The sequence below is a fragment of the Calypte anna genome, chromosome 1 (assembly GCF_003957555.1).
Source record: "Calypte anna isolate BGI_N300 chromosome 1, bCalAnn1_v1.p, whole genome shotgun sequence".
NCBI classification, from domain to species: Eukaryota; Metazoa; Chordata; class Aves; order Apodiformes; family Trochilidae; genus Calypte; species Calypte anna.
The window spans coordinates 33,238,882-33,266,614 of record NC_044244.1 but is presented as its reverse complement, the minus strand read 5'-3'; the positions used below and the strand labels follow the sequence as shown (position 1 = coordinate 33,266,614).

The window sequence follows — 27,733 nt, the reverse complement described above, 5'->3', positions numbered from 1 at the left end:
TGACAGCTGACAAAATGGCAGGTTGAAGCTGGCCACATGGCTAGTGAAAAACAATTTTCTAGGGACACTATAAAAATCTCTTGAAAACAAGCAACTGTGCAAAATTCAAAAGTGCAAAATTCAAATGTTTGCCTCATCTAATAGGAGCATTTTCCTGTAATTTGAAACCTTTTCTGTTTTTTCTACACAGCTAGAAAATCAGAGCATTTATCTGGAGCTGATCTGGCTGCTAAACAAGAAATAACTGATCTTCTCTAAGTTTCAGTAGTGCCTTCTTTAAACATTTAGCTTGCTACCTTTATGTTTGAAAGTCCAGACCTGTATGGAATCCAAATACTTCACATGAGAAAAAAAACCATCAAAAAACTCAACCAAAGACTTTACAAAAAAATAAAAAACCCCAAAACAACAACAACAAAAAGACCCAAAACAAAACAACAAACATCTACAAAACCAAACCAAACAAAAAAAAAACCTTGAAGCTATACTTACTCATCAAAATGTGTGATTTTAAAATAAATCCCATATTGGTGCAACAACATGACTGATTGCCTCTATGGCAATCCTACCAGAGGGCACAAAGCTGAAATTTGCTCTATTAATTTTATAAATTCCAGTGTTATGTTATTTGGTGGAATGATGTGTCTCACCAAGTGCCTCATCCAGTCTTCACTGAGTGGGCTTTAAGATCTGTGTTTCATTTTAGAAAACTCTCCTTGCTTAAGTGTGTTTGGGTTTGTCCTATTTGTAGTATTCAACTCCTGTCTCAGGTCACTATTGGCTCAAATGTTTATTCAGTCTGCTCTAGCAAACCCAAGAGACTATTTTGTGATGCCTACCCCAGAGAATACTGAAGAAGTCCAAGTATCTACACAGAACCATAGAATAATTTGGGTTGGAAGGGACCTTTAAAGGTCATCTAGTTGCAACCCCCCTGCAATGTGCAGGGACATCTTGAGCCAGACCAGATTGCTCAGAGCCCCATCCAAATTGACCTTGAATGTTTCCAGGGATGGGTCATCTGCCACCTCTCTTGGCAACCTGTTCCAGTGTCTCATCATCACCCTTGTTGTAAAAATTTCTTTCTTATATCTAGACTAAATCTACCCTCTTTTAGTTTAAAACCTTTTCCCCTTGGCCTGTTGCAACAGGCCCTACTAAGAAGTTTGTTCCCATCTGATAAACCCCCTTAAAGTATTGAAAGGCCACAATAAGGTCTTCCCAGAGCCTTCTCTTCTCCAGTTTGAACAACCCCAACTCTTTCAGCCTGTCTCTGTAGGAGAGGTGCTCCAGCCCTCTGATCATCTTCGTGTCCCTCCTCTGGACCAGCTCCAAGAGGTCCATGTCCTTCTAGTGCTGAGAGCTCCAGAACTGGGCACGGTACTCCAGATGGGGTCTCACAAGACTGGAGCAGAGGGGTAGAATCACCTCCCTCATCCTGCTGGTGATGCTTCTTTTAGTGCAGCTCAGGGTACAGTTGGCCTCCTGGGCTCTGAGTGTACATTGAGGGCTCATGTCCAGCTTTTCATCCATACAGAAAATCAGAAGATTTCATCCATACAGAAACTCTGAAAAGGTTTCAATGAATTTATAACGTAAAGCTCTTAAATCAGTACTCTGCAAAGCCCATGCTAGTAATAACTCTGTGAAGAAAGGCTGCAGACAGTAGTTGTGGCAGAGATGTTGTGGAGACTCTCAAATTATTTTTTGAATGCTTGGGACTAATTTTCAGCATATATAACTTAGCAAGGCTTTTATTTATGCCAAGTGGATTTCCCTAAAAGTATCCTGAGCAATATACATAATTAGAACTGAAAACAGCTCCAGTTTTAGTTTAAAATTGCTTCCAGTCACTGGCAAAAATTAAACTATGCTGTCTGCCAAAAGTCATTCAGTTCTCCTCTTTTTCTTTTAACTACTAACAAGCATAATCAGGTTCAGCAAAGATCTGAAATACACAAGCCAGAAAAACCAATCTCCATTGTACAGAGTACATGCCACTCACCAAGAGTTAGTAGTGGAGAGCAGTCAACAGCTCAACAGTAGCTTTCATTATCAATCAAGATCTGTATACGTCTCCATTGTGGGATTTTGCTCTGTATTGTCATTTTTTCCCCCAAAGACAGTCTTTTTGAAAAAGAGATGTCAGACTTCCTCACCTCCGAGTGTGAAGAACTGAAACTACTTTCAGTTCCACTTACATTTAGGTGACAACCTCAGTGCCCATCCAGGACTAGAAGTTTCTGTAATTGCACTTTGAGATCCTCTCTGTCTTCTCCAGTGCAAATTAATGCATTTTGAAGCAATCTGTGGGGTGTCATTACCCAAGTCATTTGGGACAGCCTATTTCCCTTTCTATACTTTACCAGATGCCTCGGGTCTTGTACAAACCTATCTGTACAAACCTCATCTCTGGCCACCTTCTTTCTTTGGGAAACTCTGAGAGCAATGAGACCTCTTTGGGAAGGCATGCCATCTTGAAGGAGAAAATAAATTGTATCTGTGGCACATACATAAGAAATTTTAACATTTAGATTCATCTGGGGTGAAAAAGAAAAACAGGAAAAAATGGGAAGTCTAAATAATGGCTTTGATTCTTCTTGGACTTTGAAGAAACCCTTGGCAATGTCAGTCAGGTGCTGGTCTTGTAATGAAGAGCAACTCTAGTCATCTCCCTCTCCTAATTTCTATAGGGAACTGGCAGCTCTTTCTCAGTGCTCTGCAACAAGATCACAGAGAAGCTGTACCCATCATTTCCTCTTCACTCTCTCTATATAAGAAGCTTTTTCAGGAGGGAAGCTTTTAAGGCCACACAATTAGCAAAATATCGTCCCCTTTTCTCCTGAGTCACATATTTCTGCAATTCAGTGTTTGCAGTATGTGTGAAACTGATTTTCATTTCCAAGTATTTAGCTTTGCATCCCTAGTGGTCTTTCAAAATAGCTACATAATGGCATTTTCTAGACCTTCCTATAATTAAATATATATGTGTGTGTGCACAAATACACACACAGAAAGGAGCCCAAAGCTCCAGCACTTTGAGCTCCAATGATTTGTTACCAAAGCCAAGCACTGTGTCCATATTCCAGATTCTGACAGTATCTGACCACTTATGGGTGCACCAAAGGGCTTCAGTCACTGGCAGAATTGCACAAGATGGAAACGTCTTAGAAATCTGTTGACTGCATTTGCAACATGAGCAGCTCAGAGCCCGTAAGAAATTCCCCTTCCCCCTAAGGGAAATCCTAAACCCTGATTCTCAAACTGGGGTTCAACATGACATTGTTCAGGATGATTTGGAGCTTGAGGTGTTAAAGCCACACCATGGCACCCACCCCCTTGTGCTGACCACACTGCTCACAAGCTGTGTTGCAAACTAAGGAGCTGCTAGGGCTCTGCAAGAGCAGACACTGGAAGCCACATCATTTCCCCAGGCCATATTAACACACATTGTCCAAAAGCAGCAGTGCTGGCACTGCTGGAAGGGGAGGGGGAACCCTGTGACAGTGTATGGGCACAAACAAGCATCCAGGACCAGGAACTAGAGCCAAGCCACAAGCTCTGCTGCACTCAGGACACCACAAGGTCGTGTCAGCAGGAAAAAGTGCAGTTCACATCACTCAGATCAAGCAGGAGATATATTCACATTGCCTGAACCAGTCTACAGTGGTCTTAGGGCCTGCAGACTTAGGTCTCAAAGCAATCAATCATCTGCCTGTCTGGAGGAAGTTACACAAGTATAAAGGGGCTGGGTCCCTTTACAAGAAAAGACCTCAGCTTTACCAGTGTAAGAATGGCATTGTAACAACTTCAAACTAGTGCTATGCCCACATAAATTTGTTTTGTTTAACAAAAAAAAACCCAAAACAAAACAACAACAACAACAACAACAACAAAACAAACAAACAAAAAAACCACACTTCAATACAAAATGGTTATCCCAGCAGGAAGAAATTGCACAAATTCCAGGACTAAGGCTTGTTAGCAAGGCATGTCTCTCCATAAATGTCATGCCTTTCCAGCAGTTCTCCTAAATCCCTTTAGATTTCCAGTCAAAGTTCACTCTATGGGTGGGATATCCCCAAAATACATGCGTGATCTTTGTAGCTCTGCATTTTACTAGCATAGCTCATGCAAAATCAACTGGTTTTGCATACCATGAGATTTTCAAAGTCACGATGTAGATAATGCAAAAGCACACATCACGGGAACACTTATCACTTTGCTTCTCACTGGGGACTGTTCTGTGCCAAGTCTCTGATGCCTATGTTAGCAAACACTGTTGAGCCGCTCTGTAAAGCAAACCAAGTGGTGCTGAGAAACCCAAACCCTCAATAAAAACACTTAACAGGTTTTACTTAAGACAATCTCTGTTTTGATCCTGTGGAATGAATGCCCATTAGAGGCCTGAGCATGCTAGGTAGGCTCCTGGAGAGCCTCTTCACAGAGGTGTTGGGAAGCAGCTTAAGTTTTGTCTGAAAGGGAATTAAGTTTATGTGCTCCTTAAGACTTCTTGCTGATGCCAACCAAAACAAGGGAAGTAAGGACAACTGGAATATTTGCTTCAAAAGCACACTCTTGCATCTAACTAAAACCCTGCAGACTAGGTGCTACCCACAGAATAAGAATGCAAGAATCATTTTGTAAAGTAAATAGTATCAGCCCTTTCCCCATCCTGACTCCTTTATTAGCTTTTACTAAACAACTGCTCCATCGTGTATGTGAGATGGAGACTCAAACTGTAAATGGAAAGGAGAAATCACCTTAAGGCTGAGACTTAAGTCCAGAAAATTTTAGCATGGGAAGGCAAATAAATTTTTTAAAAGGGAGCTGGGAGTTGTATTTCATTAAACAGCAATCAGTAAACACTGGCTCTTGTAAAAATTATTCCATTCACAGATATTAAAATATTTTTTAAAAAAATTTAGCTCCTTTTTACCTACAAGAAATGCAGAAAGAAAAAGTGTTATGAGCAGGTAGGTCGTGGAGCAGGGAGTGAGGGCAAACCTCTCAGCCTCCATCAGTAGCTGTGTGGGACAGCAGAGCACAAAGAAAATTACTTCACCCAGTGGGAAACATCCCAGGTTTTGGGCATGGAAATGACTGCAGCTTCAAAAAGCAAAGATGATGAATGCTGAAAATATCATTTGAGTCCTTGCTTACTTGTATCAATTGTCAGACACACACTGACCCAGACACTGGTGAGGAAAACGGAGATTATCAACAACTGTGACCCACAGGAACCAGCATCTTCCAAGAGGGAGGAATCAGTAGGAAATAAACAGTACTTCTTTGATGCAATCTTGTTGCACACAAACAAATACGCACTAAATTTGCCTTCCCCAAGCACTGTAAAGCTCAATCAGCAAGAAACAGTTTCCTCGTTCAGTATTTGTAGCCACCGTACCCAAGTGATCACTAGCACTTTCTTAGATCTCTGCTTGCCAAGCTGTCCGTGCCTTTTTAGAGTATAAACAACTTTAATTGGCCTTCTCTTTCTGTTCCTGTGTTTTTTTCTTCCTGATAGTTACCCACATTTCCAAAATCTGTGTTACCATCTCCTTCCTCCTCTCCAGCCCTGCTACTCCTTTCAGCATCTGTGTTATTCCCCTTCACTCTCTCCGGCAGCAAGTCAGGAGGAGCTCAGGAAGAGTCACTGTGTCCCCAGTCACAGTGTGGGTGGCAGGAGCAAGCATCTCCCCTACCAAATAAGTGTTGTACTTGCAGAGAAAATTCAATGCTGATGTGAAGCACATGCAGCAAGCTCAGCAAGGGCACTGAGAAATCTTGGTGCCCTTTTAGAAACTTCTGCTGGTGAAGTGTGACTGTTCAAGGGCTTTACATCTGATTCAGTTTGAGTGGATTTTTGTAAAGGACAGGTCCTTTGCATTCGAAAATGCAGAGAGGCATGAGCTCATTAGCACAATGTAACCTTTGTCACAGCACTAAAGGGCTCCGGGGCTCATTATCGCGGTATGAGCCTCCTTCTCACAGGACCCCCTGCTCTGTCTGCAGAAATGGGCTGCTTTGATGTGTTCCCTGAACAAAGAGAAAAGCACTGATGTCAAGGGTGGAACACAAGGAGTGACGCTCTGTGGTGGTTTAAAGAAGGAAATGAAGACACACGCTGTGACCCATTGCAGCTGCTGGGGAATCCAGGTGAGGAAATTTGAAATTACCTTCAGGGGGATTTGGAGAAAACCAGAGGATTAACATCAAACCCAACAGGATCTTTAATGGTCACAAATAACCAAGCCCTTAGTTTTATTTACCTCCCTGTGGCACTATGCCCAGCAGCACAGGGCACCCGGGTCACCAGGCCCCCTTTGTGACCTGCTTCAAGGTATGGCCAAGTCTATCTGAAGAGGAGCTCTGTCCTCATGTTATCCCCTGATGCACAGGCCTTCTGTGCCCCCACAGTGACCCAAACCAACAGGGAAAAGACCTTTTTGTGGGACCACTTTTCAGCCAGTTCAGCTAAAAACAAATTGGAGCAGGAGTGACCCATCCAGGCAGCATCCTGGACCCAGGCACACTGTAAAATCACAGCACTGGGTGGGAAATGTAGGTTTCCTGGCCATGAATAAGTGAGATGTTCTTCCCAAGCAGCCAGGTGAGGCAGGCAGACCACACTTCATCACAGGGCTGACAAGAGAAAGCAGTGATCACCTGAACACGAGATCTATTACCTGACCATTGCTGTGAGGTGCATCCAAGGTGTCATGCGGAGCGAGGCAGTCCATTAATTTTCCATTCCGCCGGCAGCCCAGGTGCACCAGATCTCGGCAGTGGGCATGGCAGGTGTACTTGCAATCTAAAACATCCACACAGACACAATAAACAAACAAATTTTTAAAAAAGTAAATAGTAGAAGTCTTTAGAAGTCTTTAGAAATGAAGTTGCTGCAGGCAGAACCTAGGAGTGAGACACATCCTCATTTGCTACGGGACCTCTGAAAAACTCCCACCTCCCGACAGAATCTCCTCATCCATCTGTAAAGGTAATAATAGTTATGTATTACTGGAGATGTAAGTTCACTGGAGAGAGGGTGACAGTGCAGCACACCTCCCAGTGTCACACTGGCATGGCTGATGTGAAGTGGTTCCCTTGTCAGACCTGGGCTGCCTCAGTAAGATGTTTGTGCAAAAAGTCTGTGCCACATACCATGTACTAACTGCTGTAATGTGGGCTAGAAAGGGATCATTCTCAGAAAACACACAGCATTCATAATTTTCAGATAAAAAAAATCTGTGCAAGTGAAATCACTGTTACATGGCTTTACATGTTTTAAGCTTTGGTTCTCTTAAGAATATGCACATGAATAATGAAAACTGAAAGAGAAGCTTCTGTGCAGCTGTAACTGACCTGCTAAATCACAAAATTGCCTTCAGGAACAATGGGGAGATTTCACTTGCCAGCTACCAGATCAACTGAGACAGTTATTAGAAACAGAAATTCATGTTAACAGAGGTAGATGGCCATGGCTTCTAATATCAAAGAGAGAATCAGTCTAACAGTATTTGCAAAAACAACCCACGATTTCTCTGAGGGCTTGTTGCAATTTCTTTTTTGCTATATAAACTGGGCAGAGTTCTTGGTACAACCTTTGTCTAGCACTGAATGTCACTTTCTATTTTTAGGTTTAAAATTGTTTATAATTATGCAAAGAATAACCACTTGTACCTCAAGTTTCCATGCTGGGAAACAACATGCTGTTTGTTTTAGAACATTTTGACTAAAACAACTCAGCCATTTCCAAGAACGATTTTTGGAGGAAATGCTTTGATTTTCCATAACTAAACTACATTTAAAAGTTTTTTTTTTGTTACAAAGCTTCACACTTTCCGGGTTCATGGTAACATCTGAATTCTGGGTGGGCTCTTTTTGTTCCCTTTTCAGCCTCCCAAAAATCTCAGTTTCCCTCATGCATGATAAGATTCCCATTACAGTTCCTGAAGAATAAATTCTTGAAGGTTCCCATTTCCAATCGATACTCATCAGCAGTGCTATGGCTGAAAGCAGCAGAGTGTTCCCTAAAACACTGCTCTGGGAACTGCATCTTTATTGTAAGGTCCCTGCACCAGCAGATCATCTAAAAGTAAAAATTATATGTAATGTGGATTAGGTGTAAACATGATGTCACATTCTGTGCATGACACAGAGTTCATGATATACTTGAATTAAGGGAAGATTAAAAAGATTTTATTTGGCACAAAGTCTGACAATACAATGTCAACCACAGTGACCCAGCAGACTGATTCCAGCCTGGACCAGCACTCTGGATCACTTAACTGGGATGTTGATGATCTGAAACCAGACTGACTGTAACACAGTAATAAGTCTTGAGTCACAGTACTCTTGGGACATCAGCAAATAGTTTCCAGCTAATGATGGGGCAAGAAAGACCCCCTGCTGCAGTATGAACCAGAACATTTTAAAAAAGTCTCTAGCTCTCTAAAACCATCACTGTATTTAATGCAGAATGTGGAAAACATGAAGCAAACTAGACAGAAGACTACAGGGCAGGAAAAAAAGGATGGTTAAGGCAGGAGAAATGTCAGCCGTCCCTGTTTCCTTGTGTGATGCTGGCAAGCCATGGCAGACTTACCCCAGTTGCTGCCCAGTTTCTCCTGAGTGCCACATTTGAGCTACTTCACTCAATTTGCAGGAAACAGGGAGCATTCCCAACCACAACAGAAGTGAACTGGGGGAACTGTGCTTTTAACCCAGAAGAGGTTTCTCCATTACTTTTTTATGCTTATGCAGCTGGGATTATTTTTCAGGCAACTCTTACATTTCACAGAGGAGTTCTGGAGAAGAATGGGCTCTTGTGTTTGTGAAGACCTTGAGAATAATTTTGTATTTGGGAAGGAACCCCACAAGATGCAGTTGAAAAACCTCACCCACACCCAATGGGATCAAACAGAATTCGTAGCCATTCTTCACTGTGTGAAGGAGCAGGACAGCTCCATGGAAAATTGGGATGGAAGCACTGAATCAAAAATGACACCATTGTAATACATACACAAAAGAAGGTCAAATGACAATAGTACTTAAATTCCATAATTTTTTTTTTTTTTTTAATTTCTGAGTTCTTCACTTTGAAAGTTGAGTTGTCTTTTTTTTTAAGAAAAAAAAGCTCATGAGATCACACAGTATCTCTTTCTGTTCTCCCCCTGTAACTGAAGGATTGCTAGCCAATTTCAACCAAAAATGGTCTAAAAGCTAATTATGTTCATACGAGTTTATGAAAATTATCTCCTGGCTGAGGAAGGGAAACCCAAGCTAATACCCCCTCTCAGGGCAAGGCAGGCACAAGCCACAATCTGTCCAGCCAGCACATCACCTCTGTGGGGAGAAGGTTAAAAGTAACAGGGCACAAATTTTCAGGAAACCAGGCTCCATTAATTCCCCAACCTTCTATCATCACACAAACGTGCATACGGAGCGTGCACCAATTCTGGAGATGCATTTTCACAAATAACATTAGGAAAAAATCTGTTAGCTAAACAGTGTTCTGAAACAGCATTAGTAATTAAGCTTGGAAACATTATCTCTCTGTGGCATTTTGTTTGTCATTTATATTAATTTTAATTTGCGAGTCCGTAATGTCATTTGTAAGACAATGCCATAATTTCTGCCTGGCTATTATAGGCATAACTGCAAAAAATGTAAAAGCTTAATCTCTGAAACTCCTTCAATCATAAACTAGATTTTAACATACTGTTTATAAGTTTAACAAGCAAGACAAGAAAAAAAATTTTTTTAGAATGGTAATACTTAAATCTTTTTCCTACTTGTTTTAGCTTTCAATATTATTTTATTCAGTTCTGCCTTTCACAAAGATTCAGGTAGCATCAAATTAAAAAGAATATCTTTTCATAGAATCATAGAATCACAGAATCCTTGGGGTTGGAAGGGACCTCGAAAGATCATCTAGTCCAACCCCCCCTGCCAGAGCAGGGCCACCTAGAGCACTTCGCATAGGAACGTGTCCAGGCGGGTTTTGAATGTCTCCAGTGAAGGAGACTCCACGCTTGTAATCCCTTACTGGAGAACTCCCAGAATTGCCAACAAAAAGTGGCTATTATTCTGGAAAGACTGTTCTGACCATCAGACTACGGACTGCCATATTATTTCTGCTCAGAAAGCAATCAGAGCCAGGTGCTCTCTCCTGATGTGGTCTGAAATTAATGCTGTCCTTTGAATTCAAAGATCTGGGGGCTTTAACTGGACATAGTTGATGAAACCATTTCTTGACATCCAGAAAAAGCTAACAGGTTTATTTTACTAATGCCCAGACTGTCCTGTACACTGTAGTTACTTATTTAGTAGTCATAGTAAAAAAAAAATAGAAAATTTTAAAATTTGATGAAAGCAAAACTACCCCTATACTGCCTTCACAAGGATGTAAGACTTCAACACATTCATTTTACATGAGTGGTCCCTACCTGTTGTTTGGGTTTTCTTTACCCAAAACTTGATTTTGCCTGATAGCTTGTAAAGAGCTGTTCTCATCACTGATTTGCTCCATGAAAGCATGAAGTGAAGAGGCAGGCAGCCCAAGAGATGCTCCAACATCATCCCCTGGTAATTGCACATTACTGAATCAGGCAGCAGCAGGCAGAGGCTCAACAGTGAAGTTTCTCTATCCTGCCGTGGTCCTTCCTGCCTAGGCAATGTGTGTGTTCATTTCTGTGATGGCCCAGACAAATTTAACTTCCAAATGAGTATGCAAAATTCGTGCTGTGCCTGAGCAACTGCAGCACACAGCAAGTTCAAGGCCAAATTGGTATCATGTTTGCATTATTTAGCAACTGCAGAAGGACTGAAGGAGTCCACACCGAAACGCATGAGGAGGGTATAGATAGAACTCAGTCCTCCTAGTGTGTGTGTTTGGAAGTAGCAAGTAAAACCATCTTTACTTGAGAGCCTGTGGCTTGGTTCCAAGCAAACAGATTACTGCTGTGCTTGCTCTGCAGAAAGTATGCCTGTAAAGCTTCTTGGAGAAATATATTCAAATTACATAAGGTGCTTAATACTTTAATTCTTAATCTATTTTCAGCTAGCATGTCACAGTGAAGTTCAGCAATATTTCTCCTGTAAGGCAGAATTGCATCATATTTCTATAATACATTGATATAAATATCACACCTTTTGGTTTGCACTCTGGTGTGTGTTGTGCTTTTTGCTAATGGTCAGATGTCTATGTTCTAGTTTGATGCTGAAATTGTTACCAAGATCTTTTTTAGTAGTTTCACCAGTAGCTGTAATGGAATGAGCTTCTTGGGGTGGAGATCTGCTGTAGCATCTGTTTTATCTCTATGAGATTCCCTTTATTTCTGATTTCTTTTTGTTTACTCACTTAACAGTCTCAGTCTGAGATTAAAATCATGTTCATTGTAACCATATTTCCGAATTAGTGAGTCATGGGTGATTTTTAAGGTATCAGAATCATTATAGATGATACAGAGTTTCCAAGTTCCATATGGCCATCCTTTTCCCTGAGAGATCTCTGCACATTTTGTGCCCTCTCCTCATGATGGAGCTACGCAAGGCTTAGCCCACACTGCAGTCCAGTGAAGCTCACATCTTCCAACCTCCCGCAAAGCTGTGCCTATTCTTAAGTAACACTTTGCCACTTGAGGTCTTCTAATCTGCTGTTTCTCTATAGCCTCTGCTTCCGTGGGCCACTCCCATGAGGCCCTATATGGGATAAACACTTCCCATGGAGAGGATCCTATACCATTATCCCAAGCCCAGAAATACTGTAGAACTGGCTTAACTTGCTGCCTAGGGAAATGCTCCAAGGAGCCTGCTACAAGTATCTCTAAAAAGACAGTGAAACCACCTTTTTACTGGAGTGGCATTGTTGGGGGGCTGAATAGACCAGAAGATGATCAGTGACTTTTTGCAGTGGCATGTAGTGATAGGATGAGGGGGAATGTTTTCAAACTGAGAGAAGGTAGATTTAGGTTCAATATTAGCAAGAAATTCTGTATTGTGAGGGTGGTGAGACACTGGAACAAGTTGCCCAGGGAAGTTTTGGATGCCACCAGCCTGGAAGTGTTCAGGTTGGATGGGCCTTTGAGTAACCTGGTCTAGTGGGAGGTGTCCGTGCCCATGCAGGGGAGTTGGAACTGGATGATCTTAAAGATCCCCTCCAACTCCAGCCATTCTATGATTCTATGTAACCAGACATGCCTTCTTCTTCAAGCATGCTGGAAAGCAGGACATCTCTCTCATTCAGTACCTGCTTCCTGCAGCTGGAAATACCAGCAGGCAAGCATGGATAGAAAGAGCAAAGGATGAAGACTTTCAAAGCCATGGTTCTAAAACTAGGCTTCAATATTTATAACTTCTATAAACTTCATTTATAACTCATTTATAACTTAAACACACAAACCTGGAGTCATCGTCAGAGGCTCACAGACACTCACTGCTTCCAGAGCACTCAAATGTGGGAAAATGAGTCATTATTATGCAAGCACTGTGGTTGTCACCTGTCACCCTCCTGCACTGCAGTACTTGGGGAGCTACAAAATCAATTTCAGTCTCCTTCCTTATGCAGATACATCAACTGCCATGGATAAACCACAACAGATTAAGTACCCTCATTAATCCTTTCCTTGCAGAATAATAACAAAGAACAGAATATATGCTGCTTCTCAGAAATATAAGTGATGTTCACCCTTAGAGAAGTACTACACCAAACTTCAAAGGTTATCAGCGTTCATAGTATCTTAGTATCAAAAGGGTGGCAGACTCGCAAATCAGAAGGAAGAGCACAGAAATCCATGACACTTTGAACAGAAATGCATAAGAAGCAAAGGAAAGTGGAAAGAGTCAGCTGATAGAATAATCTTCATTGTATAATTGCACTTTTTCTTTGGTTTTGCTAAAATCTTTCAGTTTTCTTGCACTGAGGAAAAGTAATTTGGATTATAATCTTCCATTACTAAAAAAAAAAAAACAAACATTTCAAATGCTCACCTATCACTATGGCTAATATAGTAATATATTCTACTGGTTACGAAAAATATTATAAATGTTTACTAAGATATTATAAAATAACTATAAATATAACATAAAATTAAAATGGTTAAAATAAAATGTTCACCCATTAAATGTTATTTGTGACAAAAACTGAGAATTGAAGTTAAAATCAAAGGAATATGATAGGTGGATTATCTAGAAGACTTAAACAGTGACCTGTCATTGACTTGAAGGAACTGCAGCTTTGCCAATACTAGTCATCAAAATAAAAGTCATCAAAATATATTGTACTGTTTATGTTTAACACTGATTTAGTGAACAGAAAAATTTTGAACAATAAAGTCATACCAAAAAAGTAAAATGAATGCAGTTACTGACCATACCAGCCTTGTCCTTGATGAAAGAGGATGCACTGGGAACAGAAGCAGGTTTTATATTACAAGATAAATCAAATTCAGACATGGCAATTTCAAGCACACTCAGTTCAACTTGTTTCTAAGAAGAGAAAGAGTTGCACGTCTACAAATGACACAGAAGTGACTTCCAAGTTTAAATGACTATTAGGAAATAATTGTACTTCTGCAGCTTCACCTCTGAGACTGTTGCTTTACATATCTTTCTGACTTTAGATCAATAGAAATAGGAATTATTCCGGATCTTGACTTAGGAATCAGAATTTCAAGGGTCCTCTTCAGAAAAGCAGGAAATTGTTAAGAAGACACTCAAAGTTTGGTTCCCATCCTGCAGTCCCACCAAGCCAAAAAGGACACCTCTGGAAGCTTTTGTACTTTTCAGTCACAAGAAATGACTAATACACATGCTGATTTTCCAACAAACCCTCTACTAGCAGCTGTTGCTTCTCTCTGGCTACTAATCCTTGCAACCCTGCATTGTGCAGCCCCAAACATTTACATACACACCAGATAAAACTGAATCTCTCCTGGACTTGCAACTCCATCTGTAACTACCACAGCCCCACTCAGGATCAGAAACCCTACCCTGAGAACAGGATAAACTCCTGTAACAGGCTCTATTAGGAGCTCATGATGGTGACTGAGATAAAATTGCCTATGGCAATCATGTATTTGCATATATTTGGACCTCAGCAGAAGGCAGGTGCTTTAATAGAACAGACTAGGACCCAATCCAAAAGCTCATTTGGCCTGCAGAATGTCTTACCAAGTCTGGGTACTGTACCAAAAAGTGCTGTATTACTCACCAGTTTAGGATTTGGAGGTTGGAGATAACAGGTTTATCTGCCATCTAGGCTGATAACAACCTGACTCTGCCACATCCAGAGGACGTTACATTTGCAAAACAAGAGAGAGCCATCAGCCTTTTGGTGAGAAGATGAGAAAACTCTTGAGTGAATCACTGACCAAGAGAACTTCAGGGAGACCAGGGATAAGAGGAGGTATAAAACCCAGCAATCTCCATGAGCCTGGGACTAATGCCCCTGCTGCCAGGGAACACAAGAACCACATCCCTGATTACATGAACCAGATAGTAAATATTTGGTTAATAAATAATTTCATCTTCCTAACTGCAAATCAGGATGGCATGAGATTCTCCTCATCTGCTCTGCTCACATGAGACTCCACTGTGTCAGTACTATGTCAGGCTCTGAAGCCCCCAACACAAGGACACAGAGCTCTTGGAGCAAGTCCAGAGGAGGACCACGAAGATGATTAGAGAGCTGGAGCACCTCCCCTTTGAAGAAAAGTTGAGAAACTTGTGATTGTTCAGCCAGGAGAAGAGAAGGCTCTAGGAAGACCTTGTAGTGTCCTTCTAGTACCCGGAGGGGGCTTACGAGAAAGCTGGGTAGGGACTTTTTACAAGTGCAGTGATAGGATGGAGGGTAGTGGTTTCAAACTGAAAGAGGGTAGACATTAGGAGGAAATTCTTCACTATGAGGGTGGTGAGACACTGGAATAGGTTATCTGGGGTTGTTGTGAATACCCCCTGCCTGGAAGTGTTCAAGGCCGGGTTGGATGAGCATCCTGGTCTAATGGGAGATGTCCTTGCCATGCAGGGTATTGGAACTAGGTCATCTTAAAGGTGTCCAAACCATTCTGTGATTCTATGACAGGCATTTAAGATTGGATAGCCTAAATCAGATTTTTTTTTTTCCAGTTTCTGCCACTGGTGATCAACCTCTACAATCTTGCAGTCTGTTACGGAGCTTTAAATACTTATTTTTGTATGAGCTTATCTTAACCTGGTTTGTACCAGAGGGTTTGTTAGGTGACTGGTAAACACCAAGACAAGTGTGTTCTATAGACATGGCCATCTTTTACTATGGGCGTGATGAGCCTGGGTCCCCAGGACTGTGTGGGCAGCTCAAGGCCTCCTTGAGGAGTGTCAGGAGACATTGCCATCTAGCTGCAGGCTGAAGAACTGGGATGTAGGAATTGGGGTTTTCATGGATGGAGCACCTTCGAGGGACACTGTGAGCCAGGTCAGCTTGCTGCCAGTGGCCACAGAGAGAGTCCCTGAAGGCTGAGGGGGGATTGGTCACTCTTTGTGCCAAGGACAGTAGAAAACATGCATGAGGAAGAGTTAATGCCTGTCTTCAGCTACTAGATTCTAGCCTGGCTCTCAGATGCTTAAATGTCTCTAAGCACTTGGCTCTAAGTGATGTAGAAACATAAGCACCATTAATTTACTTTGGAGCTATTAAAGAATTAAAGTCAATTTAATCTGTCTGTAAAGCTTATCTGCATTCTTATTGACATTATAACAGTCTCAGGTCTTCTCCCTCCTTCCAGCACATGCCAGCAGGCTCCAGCTGAGACTTGTCACAGGAGATTCTTGCACAAACCTAGAATCCTACACAACCAGCCCATGAGCAGACCTCTGCTCCTAAGGGCTTCTACACCTCTTGGGCAGACAGTGCTCTGTGTGCAGTCCTGTTTACAGTCACCACTCCCACAGAAACAGAACACCCAGTCTGGGCCAGACCACACTGGAATAATCACAGAATCTGTTTGCAAACAGGGCTGAAACCATTTACTTCACTCAGAAGGGGTGAGGGTTAAAATATAAATTTGCAACAGTGGAAACAAACAAACAAACAAAAAAGAAAGGACAAGACATGGAAACACAAGCTTAGATTGTATTTACAGCTTACAATATCCCTTATCCATTTCAGCATTGCAGCAAGCTGCAGAGCCAGGCCAGGTCCCCTTCTGAGGCCATCCCAGGGCTATCCTGCTTTGGGACCTCTTGGATCTGCCTGTTTCTGGGAAGGAGGCCGAGGGGTGCAGGACTGAGCTCTCCTTCCCAGCCTGAAAATTTCTCCTTTCCTGTAAGGGCTCCCCTGGAGTTAACTGGGCACAGGATTGCCACAGAGACATTCCTGTGTGTGAAGGAGAGGCAATGCCTAATTTCTCCTTCCTCCTTAGGACCTCTTGATGCATGCATGGCATTCTTTGGTTTCTTCAGCTTCCAGACTTTAAGCTGACTCTGTCTGTCAGAACCTTCTGAAAAAATGGTATGAACTGCAGTGCACACCTTGAGAAACAAGCTCCTTGGGCTGATAACAACATTCCTTCTGCCCTGAGCTTTGAGACTAAACATGAAATGATGAAACTGAGAGAGGGGGAGGTTTCAATCAAGCAGGCTTCTCCTCCTCACATACCTGGATGGTTTTCTGAGGTCTCCTTCTAGGGATGCTGCCATACTCTGCAAAAAGCCTGAATATAACCTTAAGATTTAGTACATTTTTTAAACACCCTGTTGCACTGCAGTTCCAACCATCTTCCAAAACAAAAAGGGAAAGACCTGGTAAGACTCAGCCTGTTAATAAATGCAAAACCTAACAAATCATAGCCATGCTTCACAGCAAATGTAAAGGGAATGCCTAAGTGCTCAGCTCCCACTAGCACCTTTCCAGAGATGAGACTTCAGACAGACAACTGTTCCTTCCAGACAGCAGACAGAGCCTATAGCTCCCACTTCTTCACACCAGATAGGGGTGGGGAGACCTAACTCCTCTGTGCAGCATCTTGAAACAAGGGATTAGAGAAAAAACTCTGCAGATATCATGATATATCACCTTGTATGTCCTTCCATCGCAGACTTTAGAGTTCACTGACACAGCACCCATGGACCCATCACATACCAGCAAAAATCTGATGGACCTGGAGAACAAATGGTGAGCTGTACTGACCGTTTGTGGCAGTGACAAAACCAAGGTACCATAATGCAGCTGCATTTCTTCTTCTGTTCAAGAGGAAAAGGACTGTATTTCAGGAAGAGAAAACATAAAGCTTATTCTGTGCTTGTGATGTTATCAAACTGTGGGAAAGCTATGCCACAAAATGAAAAAATCTGCCCTGGAGATAAAATCCTCAATTCGACATGCCCTGGAAAGCAACTTAAAATAACTTATGTACAGCTGACTTCCCATAGAGATAGTCACTCTTTGCTTTATGCTTACTTGTGTAAGACTGCAGCAGTCATTTGGTGTCTCTACAAATCACTGAGCAGGATGGGGGAAGAGCCTGGGGCTGGCAGCCCTGTGCTGAGCCACACATGGTCCCCAAAGCTGGGCTGGAAGCAGGCAGAGGGACACCAGCCACTGCCCAGACAGTGTCAGCTCCTTCTCTCTGCCTTTTCCCACCTCTCCATGAGGCCAAACAGCTGGAGAGGAGCTGTGGGGTTGTACTGAGCACTGCTTGCAGCAGTAATGTGGCAGCAGAGTGGGTGAGATGGCAAAATAGGATCTACAGCCCCCTCCCTCTGACAAATTTGCCCATTGGCATCTGGATCCTAACTACCAACCTAAGCCACCAGAACCAGTACGTTCTATCCATCATTTAAAATCAGTCCAGGTTGTCTTTAAATTCAGTTTTCATATGGAAACCACAAAACACATCAGCCCAGAGTACATGCTGAATCCCCAGCATCTGAGGAAAAAGAGCCTGAAAGAGGATGGGGACATGGGTGCACCAATCCTTCATACCTGCTTCTCCTTTTTGTAGCTGCTTCAGGTAATGCACTTGAAATCCACCTTTGACAGAATTAAGGGCATCATATTTTACATTCATTAAACACCTGGCTAAGGAACATGTGGCTCTGCACATGCAGCTGACCTGCAAATGTTATGGAAATTTAGAGAAAAGTATCTGTTCAGAAAGTCAAAAATGGGTCTAAAATATTTATGCATTTCCACTGTGTCAAACTGGTATTGTGGGACTTCCATTTGCTCTGACAGTCAGCCTCTTTCCAGTGTCAAAAGCCTAAATAAATGAGGAGAAAATCCCTTTCACCTAAATAAGTAAGTGACCTCTCCCTTCTGTATGCAACACCAATAAAAATACTGCTTTCTGAAAGTGTTTACTCTAGTGCCCTCTATTGCTGAACCCCCAAAACAGCCAGCATAAAGTTAACTCACAAAGCAGCAATTTATTTTGGTTTTCCTTTAGAACCAACCTAACCAAAAAAGTAAGAATTGGGAAGAAAAGTGTGATTTAGGTCTAGCTGCCTGCACTGCTGAGGAGCTGTGAGCTTCTGACCAGAACTGAGTTAAATAAACTCCCTCTTGCTGGAATCATTAGTGGACAAGAGAGAACACTTTCTGTTCAAAGAAGGGGTGGATTATAGAAAAGCAGTCCTGAGAGCTCAGAAGAGATCTGGTTGACCTCCTTCACCTGGCCACAAGCTTGGGAGTTCATTTTGAATCAGTGCTGAAGGATCAATGATTGCTCCATTAGGGGAGATAAAGCCAGCAAATATAACCTAGCAGGACAGAAGCCAGACCTTCAACTGACAGATCATATGAAATTTTAAAATTTGAACTTTCAGCCAGACAAAACCTGCACTCTGTTACATTTAAATGTGAGATGAGAAAAAAAATCTGAATCAAATATAGATACTTCATACAAATTAGGTTAATACAAAAATAGTTGTGCTTGTGCAGATGATCTCCAACACTGAGTACAGATCAGTTCTGAGCAGACTTCTGCATGCTGCTTCCAAGCTCAGTCTATGTTTGCATATCAGGATCTAAAGTTATATTATGTCTTTAAAACAGGTAATCCCACACTACTAATTTATTAACGTTCCTCTTCATAAGTGACCAATCTACAGCTTTTGTTTCAGATGTTAGAGGTCAACATTCCCACCCTGGTGGGGGAACCTTGAAGCAGATCATAGAATCATAGAATCGACTGGGTTGGAAGGGACCTCAGAGATCATCAAGTCCAACCCTTGATCCACTACCGCTGCAGTTACCAGACCATGGCACTGAGTGCCACATCCAGTCTCTTTTTAAATATCTCCAGGGATGGAGACTCCACCATTTCCCTGGGCAGCCCATTCCAATGCCTGATCACCCTTTCGGTAAAGAAATTCTTTCTAATATCCAACCTAAACCTCCCCCGGCACAACTTGAGACCGTGCCCTCTTGTCTTGCTGAGAGTTGCCTGGGAAAAGAGACCAACCCCCACTTGGATGTGGGGAGAGATGTACTGGAGAGGTGCTTAGCTCAATGCACAGAGCTGGTCATCCTCTTTTCTTTCTCTTGTCTTCCTATGAGCTCCCAGGGCAGCAAAGGGATGCAATTGAGAGATGGCATTTTCCAGCCACTATGCTTAAATATTGGCAAAGGAAGCAGGAAATGAGGCAGCAGAAAAAGAAAGTAAAATTAAATCTTCCAAAGTACTTCAGAAGAACAAGCCCACAATAAGCATAGGGTACATTAGCAATTCCTGACATCTCTTGTGTGGTACAGACATTCACTTTGGTAAGTGAATCACCCAAGCAGTGATTTGGCCCATGAGATGATGTTCATTCTCTAAACAGATTTTTTCCTCCTCACATTTATCACTGGCTTGTGAAAATCTTAATTCTCTGGGTACAAATCAGGATTTTCCTTTGGAAGGGAGGCAGAGTAAGCAAAGAGATTTGTCTTGTCTCATTTAAAGCTGGAAGAGCCAAGTGAAAAGGCATTCAGTAAGATGCCACATTTGACTCATCTGATTATCTGAGAAATGGAATAAAACAATAAGTGATGCAATCTGCAAAAGCCACAGGACTGGTAAGAGCTGTGAATGATAACCACTGTGATGAAAAACATGCCATGGATTATCCATCCACTAACAATATGTCTCCCTTGGAAAACCAGAGAGACTCACAACTAAAGGAAAAACTAAAAAGTCACTTAATGTATTGAAAATTACACAGAAATCAACATTAGTGAGAGGGGTTTACATACACCCTAACCTGCACCAGTATTCCCTTGAAAAACACAGTAACAGATGGGCCAGTTAGACCCAAAGATTCCATGGGGACAGTAGGCTGGCCAGGGAAGAGCTTGCCAGCAGGTGTTTAGGGAATATGCATGAGGAAAAAAAGTGACTTTTGAGTGGTATGTCCTTCTACTTAAAATAATGCAACTTAAAACTAATGAGCCAGAGGGGTGTATCTGCATCTTTTTATTTAATATCCCTTGATGTCTCTTCCCTCCATGAATTTATCTATTCCTTTCTCAAATACATTTACACTCCTAGTCTCCTAAACATCCTGCATCAGTCAGTTTCACAACTGAATTACGTGTGTGTCTATGCACACAAAAGAACAGCTTGTTCTAAGCTTCTTGTTTGGCCATTTCATGGCATGGCCCTGACTTTCTACTCTGTGAGAAATAGCTCTTGGTAGAGCTTTGCTGCTTCAGGTTCTCCACACTGCTCTGACCAGCATGGAAGCAGATTCTCCTGAAGCTGTCACTTACCAGGTGGAAAAGCCCTGGTCAGTAGGAGTTCCCTGATCTCTTTGATAACCCAAAGTCTTCTCTTGTATCTTCAAATACTACCATACCCTGCTAAGAGGGCAAGGAGACCAAATTGCTTCATGTGATGTGGGGGCACAGCATGATTCCCTGGATTTCCACTTCGTTCCCTTCCTAATACTTCCATATATTCAGTTTGGGGAGCATGGGGAAGAGTGATCTTTAGAGAAACATCCACAAATTAAATTCTGCTTTCCGAGTGATAAAAACTATATAAGAAGCCTTTGCAGTCAATGTTTCCCCCACGTGGTTTAGTGCACATTTATCAACACTGCATTATGTTCTACTGCCCCATCAATCAGTGTGATCTGGTTCTTCTACAATTGACTTTAAACTACCCTGATGACTTCTTAATATTGACATCCCACATACATCTTTTCAGTTTGTTAATAAATGGTTTTTTTATTTCAGACGCCAGCACATCTTCCTCTAGAACTAGGTAAGTGTACTTTTAAGTAAATAATACAAGAAAAAAAAAATATATATACATATACTTAAAATGGAAAGAGAGAGGAAAAGCACATATAGAGATGTTTTTGAAAAGGAGACTAGAAACTAAAATCACGTTAAATAATTAATAATCTATGGACTCTTAAATAAACACTGGATACAGGCCATGAATGATGATTAACAACACTCAAATCAAATGGGCTGAAATGGCCAAAGTAGATGAATGAATATGAACTAAAAGGACTGCAACAAGCACTAACAAAGGCAGAAAATCTGGATAACAACATAAAAAACATAAATCTCCTACCTGCTTCCAGTCTGCTTCAGTATCCTACCTATCTCCAGCACTATATAAATCATAGCCATGAACTAAGAAGTTCAGGAAATAAACAGATACAATAATCTGAAAAAGTTGGATGAGAAGTCTTGGTTACCACCCCAGCAGTTCACAACAAAATGTGACCCTGGGTTGCTGGATCCACGCTCCAGGATGTCCACCTGCAGTCAGCAGCTCATCTTGTCTGCTACCACAACAGGCTTAAATATGACTGATTTACATCCAAGTCAGCTTCCACTGAGACTGTGTCCTTCTGCTCCCTCTCCCTAACATATCTAACTAATACCTCAAAGGATATTCCATTGGAGGCAACCATCTCATCCACCCTTCTGAGCTGAACACCAGAGCCACGGTTCCCAAATGCCCCTACACTCCATTTATCATCTGAGTTGGGCCAAAACTTTCTTCATCATTCCCAGACACGAATGCTCTCCTTTATGAGAACCAATCTGCAAGCTCTCCAAGCCTTGGCTTGGCCTGTCCTATCCATCCCACCACAGAGCATTGCTCCCATGCACAGGTCAACTGGTCTTCAGAAGAGAACTGAGGCCTCAGTGAACTGTGGGGTCACACAGTTGAATTTTTTTGGACTAAAATCACAAAAGACATGATAGATATACTATCTCTACCCAACCAAACTATTCCCAGAATAACCTGATTAAAGAGGCCATGTGAGGACACAGGTGCCTACAGCACAAGCCATCATATGTTAGCTGAACAAATACAAAAGTAAGAAATTAATTCACATGTGATTTTGGACTAAGCCATTCTAAATTGGTATTTCACACTAAAATTATGTCCTCCCTGTAACCCATAGGTGTTACAGATCTATTTTGTCAGACGGATAGGTTTTGGAAAGAGAGTTCAAAGGTTCTCTTAATCTGAGCAGTTCAACGTTTATATGAGAATTCTCTTAGGAAGTAGCAAGCTTAAGGGATATCACCACACTTCTGTAAAATCACATTTTGGCACTCTGGCCAAAAAGTCCTCAAAAAACAATAAAAATACTAACTTCAGAGATAGAGAAGTAGTAACAGACTGGAGAGAAAAGTTGCAAAAACGTTCAACCCACAGTAAAGGGTAAAAAGCAACTCCAGGCTGCATGGCAAACAGTTTAAGATTTTGTCAATAAATTTATCCTTTCTGCTCTCTGAAAGAGTTTTCCAATGTACCCAGCAGGAAAGCTCAAACTGAGGAGAACCCTCCCCAGCCAAGAGCTCAGAAGAAATCTCTGCATGAGCCAGTAGGATTTGGCAAGAATCACACCTACACAAAATCACCCACCTCAAACTGACTTAATTTACTGTATTTATTTACATATTACAATGTCTTCAAAGCAAACAGAGTTTACCACTGGGGCAGTTCTGTCAAAGTGAAAAAAAATGACAGCAAGCATTGTGCTTTTCATGTTTTCCATGGGATATTTTGGGATGCTTTTCTAAACAGGTCTAAAGCCTGGTTTTCTCCTGTCTAAGTCTGAAAAATGTCATTTTATGCTAAGGGTTTAAATTGATGAAGATCCTAAGATCACCTCTGCTAGGGGTGAGCATTAGTTGATTTGGAAGAAACAGAACCAGTTGTGGGATCTGAGTCACAGAATTATCTCAAACTAATTTCTAATTGTGAAAAATTATCTTAAAACCTGAAGCAAGAAGATCTCTGTGCCTTTCAAAGCTTTTCTTGAAGCTTCCATTGTCAAAATGTTGAATATTCTTATTCTTCCAGACCCTCTTTAAATCTTGTTACATTTCTGACCTCAGCAGCATCCTCTGGTAATGAGTTCCACAATTTAATTACATTCTGAATAGAAAAAAAAAAAAAAAAAGTCCTTTTATCTGGTTTACATTTGTCACCCCTCACCTTATTCCTCTCCTGTAAGATAGAGAGAATGGAACCTACTTGTCTATTTTGCTTCTTTTGATCATTACTTTCTGTGGTCTTATGATAATTTTTTCTAATCCTTTTGTGTTTAGTCAGTATGCCTTCCTGATTTCTGGTCCTGTACTTTATCATGATAAAACCTGTGGTCACATGCTGTGCCTACACAAATTCTTTTAAGATGTAGAAACAAATCCTAACATACTACAAAAAAATCTAAGGCTACAAAACCCTAACTATTACATCCCTCAGTTTAAGCCTCTTATAAAATGTTACATATCTGTGATTAAACTAAAGGCACTTAAAATATTATCAACTACAATTAGTATATTCATAAAAACATTTAAGATGTAATTTTAGTCCTTCAGTAAGCAACTTAATCAAAACTTAATTACTAAAGAGCACCCTCAAACTTTCTTCCTTCTTTTAGAGCTTAGAAAGGAACCTGTTGGCTGTAGGCAATGGCTTATGGCCAACAGTGCCAAAGTATTCATCCCAGGGCAGGATGGAAAACAGGATTTTTAGGAACAGCCACCTAATTATGCTTTCATAGCTTTTTCCAAAATTGCATCAAATGCAGCTGTCTGAGAGCAGTGACCTACAATAGTACTAAATGCATTGTCATACTTAAAAACTGATTTTGTGCTTTGTCAGATTTTGTTTCTGGGTCAGACAGAGAGGCCTCAGAGAGGCTGAGAGATGGAGTGAGAGAAGCAGAATGAAAGCAACAAGTCTAAGGGTACTGCAGGGGTACAGTGCCCATCTCCTGGTTTAAATGGGGTATAATATAAAATCCATGGCGAAGGATACTAAAAAATGTAATCTCTACTTTTCCTAACACATCCGCATTAGAGAAGTTTCAGCTTTGTTGTTGTTAAAAAACTAATTTATTTGTTACAGCTTTAGTGGTTAAAAACTACCATTAAAATTATTGAAAGCTTTAATTATCATCTGGGCTATTCAACTGTGGAACAAGCCTAGAGATAGGAGTTGTTCTGCTGGCTTATTCTGGCTGATCCAACGAGGAAATTCTGTTAACACCTACACAGGAGCAAAAACTGGCAGAAAGATAGAGGTAAAGAAGTGGAGAACCCTAGCATGCTGCAGATAAGGGTAAAACTTCTCGTGTACCAGGTGGTCAGAACAGCTCAGAATAGGCTGAGCTGTCTGTCTCTCCAAAGGACAGAAGAAAAACTTGGTTAAAATTTCCAAAATGTGGTGTTTTGGAGTTAGAGTCATACCATTGATCATAACATTAAAGAATCATAGGATGGTTTGGGTTGGAAGGCACGTTAAAGATCACCCAGTTCCAACCCCCCTGCATGGGCAGGGACACCTCTCACCAGACCAGGTTGCTCAAGGCCCCATCCCGCCTAGCCTTGAACACTACCAGGGAGGGGACAATCTACCCTCTTCCTGCTTAAACCCATTACATCTTGTCCTGTCAATAGGAAGCACTTGAGTAATCTGGTAATTCCTCAAGAACCAAAGAAAAATTCTGGTCACTCAATTCTTTTCACTCAAGAAAAGGGCAGAAATGTTCATGGACTTGGGTGTACACAGGTTTCATACTTATTGTCTTTCTAGAGACCGAAGAGGAATCTTCTGCGCAAACAGGGGCTGTATCTCCTCCCCTACATGAGGAGCACCAGGGCTTCAGATTCTACTTTATTACAGATTAATTTGATGAGAAGTTGGATGATGAAGTTATGAGAAGTTTTGAGTTGAATTTTCACACTGAGCTTTTATCTGCTTGGATACAACCTTGTGCTAAAATGTCACGTTTCCACCAAACTCACAATTTTTTCATAATCATTTCAGTACACAGGCAGAAAAGGGAATGTAGGGTATTTCTGACATTATTCACAAATTCAGTTCAGAAGAGATGCCAGTACATATAATAAAATGAGGGTAGAAAGGTAAGTCTTATTCAAGCCACTAGACATAGAGGGAGATGGGAGAAAACCCAGCAGAAGTATTTTTAAAGCACTCAAATTGTTTCTTGTTGCAAGTCATGGATGTGATGATTCTTTTGTAGTTCTGAGGGGACAACAACTGGGACATAAAGAATTTCACATGTGTGTAACTCAGCTAGCAATTAAAGCTCTCCGGAACATTCATTCCTGCTTTTTATCCACTTATGCTTTTACAGTAACAAAAGAGATGCAGGAATAATCTTATGTGTTATGAGGTCACAAGATGATCTGATGTATTAGGAGGATTTGAGATTACCAATGATCAGAGGTTAACTAAAGCTCCAATTTTAGTCAAGGGGAGTTCTGCTGCAGACTTAAGCAAGCTGGGATTTCCCTCGGAATGTTTGAAACTTGTGGACTCCATCACACAGCAACAAGTCAGGTGTCATTCAGGGTTGTGGCCCAAAATGTTTCTGTGACAGATTTCAGATGTCCCAACCTGTCCCATTCCCCTCCCAGAGTCACAAATCTGTTATTTGCAGTGCAACACCAAATTGCTCAGCTGCAGAACTGACCCAACTCATACCAGTGGAAATTTGGTTATAATATTGTAATGCTTGTAGACTGACAAGTTCACCAGTTCAGCCAAAACAGTCCTAGTCAAAAGAAAACTTGTCCTGTATAATTAATCTTTTAGAGAAAAAGCTTCTTAAGCTATTGCACTGCATGTTCCTCCACCCACCCTGCCAAGAATACACCTCAGCCCTACATTTCAGAGACCACTCTGGAGAGACACAACAGCCTTTGGGTTTGCTTACGAGAATTTTAATCCCAGAGATGCAAAGACTTCTCTGCTGGGACTGCACAAGGATCAGAGTACTGAGCTGTGGTCAGGAGCAACACCTTTTCCTAACTGGGGAGCTGAGAGGCACTGCCATTCAGCTGATAACATGGGAGTGAAGGACAGTGCATCACTGCTCCCTGAGCTGCTCATTGCTTTGTGTGAACACCAGCACAAGGAGTTGAGGTCCTCAGTCAATCTGCCTTCACACGGCCTTGTAGATCAATTAACAGATTAAGGCAATTCCACATAACATCCTGGCAGGTATCTGAGTCATATTAGAGCTCCAGTATACAATCCTAAGGAAGAAATAAGGTGTGCCAAAACAGGGCATCAAAAAATATCTGACATGAGTATTAATAAATTATGCAGCTGCAAGAGAATTCTTCATCTGTGTGAATGTTCTATTGCATTTCCAACTTTGCAGTTTTTCCTAGAGAATTATTTCCTAGAGAATGGAAAAGTGCAAACAATGCTGGCCTGGAAAAGTAAACCAGCTGAATGGATATAAACTTTCTTTCCCCCTGAACTTCTTCTTATCAGGAAAAAAATGTCTTACAACACACAGAAGCAGACTTACCAGCAGACTTCCAGAGAAGTTTTACTGTTCTCCTCCTTGAACTGCTCAACGATTTAGGAAACCAGTAAAAAAAACGTGCTATCCTCCTGATGGTTTTCCTCAAGTCATTCCTTACAGCCATGGCTGTCAGGGCTCCACAGCTACACCAGGAGCAGCACCCACATGCACCCCGACAGGGAGAGGAAAGCCCAGGAATACCCACGCAGCCGGCGCTGGCTCTGAGCTCAGTCTCAGCCAGCGCGTCTCAGGGCCACCTGTTAGCCCTAAATCCCCTCCTCCCTCCCCGTCACTCCTCTCCCAGCCCTCCAGACCTCCCTCCTCATCATGGGAAGCAGCTATATTAATAGATGCTCTGGCTAAAGAAAGACTTAAGGCTTCAGAGTCGTAACGCGGCGCTGGGTTTCTAATGATGGTAAAACAAGAGATGTTTTCCACTGAGAGGTTTTGAAGCACTCAGTTGTTCATCTCTGGCTACTTTTTCTAGGCTGCAGACAAAGAAACTCCTGAACTGACAGGGATGAGTCTCCTCTCAAAAGCCCTGATTTCAATCAACAGGATTTTCCCTAAAGAGTGTGTTACTCAATGACCTGCTAATGAAGGTTCTTTTAACAGGGATTTCTATAGATACACAGGGTGTTAAAAATGCAACACTTACAGTTAATGGATTTTTAGGCCAAGATAAGAGTCGAGTCATTCATGACCACTGTTTACTTAAGAATTAAACATATATCAACATTGTTATGCAAAGAAAATAACATCTCAATGCTTAGATGTTTCAAGCATGATACATATTAAATTCTACATCCAGAGATGCCATGACTATATGCCCCCCCCAACCTTTATCACAAATTCTAGCATACACTTTTTAACATTCAACACTAGCAAACCATTTCCCAAGCTTAGTACGATTTCCTTGACTATGTCACAAGTTTCTCTTCAGCTT

The 27,733-nt window shown here is 41.5% G+C and overlaps 1 protein-coding gene across 1 annotated transcript in view; it reads right to left on the bottom strand.

The window, feature by feature from the left end:
- The window catches only part of RASSF3 (Ras association domain family member 3), a 96,552-nt gene extending 69,641 nt beyond the window's left edge, over positions 1 to 26,911 (bottom strand). The window contains exons 1-2 of the mRNA XM_030464953.1: positions 26,791 to 26,911; positions 6,690 to 6,814 (exon numbers count right to left, since the gene is read on the bottom strand). Coding sequence (XP_030320813.1) covers positions 6,690 to 6,814; positions 26,791 to 26,911 — 246 coding nt within the window. The remainder of the gene's footprint in view (positions 1 to 6,689; positions 6,815 to 26,790) is intronic.
- Between the last annotated feature and the right edge of the window lie 822 nt (positions 26,912 to 27,733).